The sequence below is a fragment of the Zeugodacus cucurbitae genome, chromosome 4 (genome assembly GCF_028554725.1).
Source record: "Zeugodacus cucurbitae isolate PBARC_wt_2022May chromosome 4, idZeuCucr1.2, whole genome shotgun sequence".
Lineage (NCBI taxonomy): Eukaryota > Metazoa > Arthropoda > Insecta > Diptera > Tephritidae > Zeugodacus > Zeugodacus cucurbitae.
The window spans coordinates 33,874,574-33,877,552 of record NC_071669.1 but is presented as its reverse complement, the minus strand read 5'-3'; the positions used below and the strand labels follow the sequence as shown (position 1 = coordinate 33,877,552).

General features: G+C 35.5%; 1 protein-coding gene across 1 annotated transcript; it reads right to left on the bottom strand.

The window, feature by feature from the left end:
- Positions 1-201: 201 nt before the first annotated feature.
- On the bottom strand, positions 202-1,078 carry LOC128921483 (uncharacterized). Its single transcript, XM_054229256.1, has 2 exons — positions 558-1,078; positions 202-501 (listed from the first exon to the last, which is right to left on the bottom strand). The coding sequence occupies exons 1-2, from the start codon at positions 993-995 to the stop codon at positions 298-300; spliced, it is 642 nt and encodes a 213-aa protein (XP_054085231.1). The 5' UTR covers positions 996-1,078; the 3' UTR covers positions 202-297.
- Positions 1,079-2,979: the final 1,901 nt, after the last annotated feature.

Genomic DNA, 2,979 nt, shown 5'->3' with positions numbered 1-2,979 from the left:
ACTGACTTTTTTATTTGTCTCGACACCTAAAAGCTTAAATTACCTATATGAAGTAGCAAACAAAATTTTGTTTTATTAACCATTCACCGGATTTATCATCTTATATCCTAAGTGATATCCGTCTTCTCCACGGCAGAACATGAGCGGATATTGCATTGCGTCGTAAGACCGATGTGTCTCACTTAATTTTCACTCACTTCAAATTTTCTCCAACAACAACAACTGATATTTCGCTAACTGTAGATGCATTATATTGTCTTTCATGTTTCCCTGTTGGTCTTTTGTCCGCTTGTATGATTATACTATGATCACCTGTTGGCATACGTGCCAACGAAATCGTAAACAGTTTAATGAGGCCATTGTGTTCGTTGTATTGAAGATAGCACAACGCCGATTTACTTCATCATTTGAATCTCCAAGAAAGTAAATTTGGAGATATTTGTGTTCTTGATCTGGATGCGGCAACAGCGATCCAGCGAGATGAAAAATTTGCCCATGAACCTGTATAATTGGAGGAAAGCTCTGTAGTTTCTGTCGAATATTGTTTGCAAAAATACCTTAAACGTTGGATTGTAGTTTTGTTCATTTACAATTTCACCGCCAAACGACGTCATTTGAAAACTATCGTTGTACATTTTAGTGTGCTTTAAGAAATGGCCGTAAAGCAGCGGGAACAATGGTTGTGGTGGTGGAAGCAATTCTGGCAACTTAACCTTTCCCCCGGCGCAACATAACCCTGACGGTTCATTTTTAAATTTGACTGCATTGCAATATTGACAAACTACTGACATCTGACCGATTTGAACAGATGCGCTATATTGAATGTTTGGATCATATCGAAAACCTGCCCGTTCAATGTTCACAAAAGAAAGATGTTGCCGCTGTTGTCGTCGAATAATCGCATGTTGTGATCTTACTTCATCACTTTGGCGAGCACGAACTTCCCTTCTTCTCGATCGTTGTTGCTGATTGTGAACTTCCCTTCTTCTCAACATCTTGACATCTTCTAACTGGTGCGTGCTATTCTCCAGCAGTCTATTTCGTGGTGATACCCTCTCAATAACACTTTCCCTTTGACGTGCTCTGCTATTTTGTGTTCTCCTTGCGGCCTGGGAACTCCGAGAAGTGTTACCATACGTACTGATTCTTGGCATCGTAACAAATATCTAATTGGAAATGATCATTCATTTGCATAAAGTTCATATGAGGTTTTACGGACCAATAACTTACCTCTGAAAACTCCAAGAAAGGTGGAAAATGAGATAAATATATGGTGGATTAACAACCAAAATAATTAAACATTGTATGGGAGGTACCACGCCCCCTTTTTCGATAACGCCAAGTTTTATGGGTGAGAATGGTGTTGTTTCCTATAGCTCTATACCAATTTTCATGTTCCTACCTTAAACACTTTTGAAGATATTCATCTTGAAAAATTTAGTTTGTATGGGAGGTGGCACGCTTCCTTTTCCGATTACCCCTTCTTTTATGTGTAAGAAGGCTTTTGATACCATATAGGTCTATACCAATTTTCAGGTCCCTACCTTGAACCCTTTCACAGATATTCTGCCTAAAAAATTTAGTTTGTATGGGAGGTACCACGCCCCCTTAATCGATAGCCCCCGGTTTTATAGGTGAGAGTGGTGTTGTTATCCTAGCTCTGTACCAATTTGCATGTTCCTATCTTAAACACTTTTGAAGATATTCGACTTGAAAATTTCAATTTGTATGGGAGGTGCCACGCCCCCTTTATATTTTGTTCTGATTTTAAGACATGACCTGCGCGTGGTAATAACAAACAAATCCCCCAAATTAAGTATTTCATTTGGTTCAGCCGTTTTCGAGTTTTAGCGTTACAATTATACACCATTTCATTTTTATATATATAGATTAAGAAGTTTATTTTTCTGTTTTTTGTATAAAAAAATGATGATAATGAGGGTAACATTGACGAAATTGTTTTCTATATATTGCATGCGATTACAGCTTAGCAAATTTTTACCAACAAAGATCAAAGTTTAGATTTCGTAGTCCCCAAGGAACTTTTCTGAAGCTAAACATAACAACCAACTAAATCAAAATTGCATTCCAAACAGTTTTAAATATATTATAAAGGACATATGTATATGTATTATATTATGAAGTATTCTACGGCTTTGCGGGGGAGCAAAAGACTATGGAGGATCTAGGATGCAGAAGTGAATATATAGGCTCTGCCATTTGATTATCAATCAACTTTATTTACGCGCGGCACTCCCTGTTTGGTTAGGTACAACCCTGTCATCTATATAGAGTAAATGGAGTTGTGAAACCAAACCAAATACTTTGCATCAGGTCTGAAAGGCTTCAGTCGATATCTCGACATCAGAATCGGATAGATAGGCTGATAACTCTTTGGTCAATCATAAACCAAATTTATCAACGAAGCCACACTGAAGAAGGCTCGGTTAAAACAAAAAGCTCAGTTATCCATGCTTGACTTGTCCTAGAGAGATTTGAGAACTGTCACATAAAAGATCCGTTTAATGGGCCTTGCATGTATTTGATTACCGAACGCATGACTTGACTTGAAAGTCTGTTGAATTTAGAACTCTAAGTTACGTTGACATTTGAATGCTCTTTTTTCATTCTCATTATGACACTATTCCAGTGTTGCCTGAATGTTTTCGTTTTAAATTAAATATGTTAAAATTCTAATGTTTAATATTTATAAAATTTCAAATAAAGAAAAAATAAGATAATTCAGAGGAAAATACTTTTTTCACAACAATTATTTTTAATGTGTTTAATAAAAAATCTTTTATTTTATTTATAACGCAAATACTTGTTTAACTTTAAGTGCAAAAAACAAATCAAATCAAATAGGTACGATATGAGGGTAATTTTTGCAACAGAAACATAACTATTTGCGAATTTATGTAATGAAAAATTTATTGTAAATCTTCAAATACAATTTGAATAAATTATTTATTCACCTAT

Bases quoted from the DNA above. Each gene is read 5' to 3' on its own strand.
- LOC128921483 (XM_054229256.1), bottom strand. From the start codon at position 995: ATGTTGAGAAGAAGGGAAGTTCACAATCAGCAACAACGATCGAGAAGA. The intron at 502-557 runs GTATTTTTGCAA...CCAATTATACAG, and splicing joins ACTACAATCCAACGTTTAAG to GTTCATGGGCAAATTTTTCA.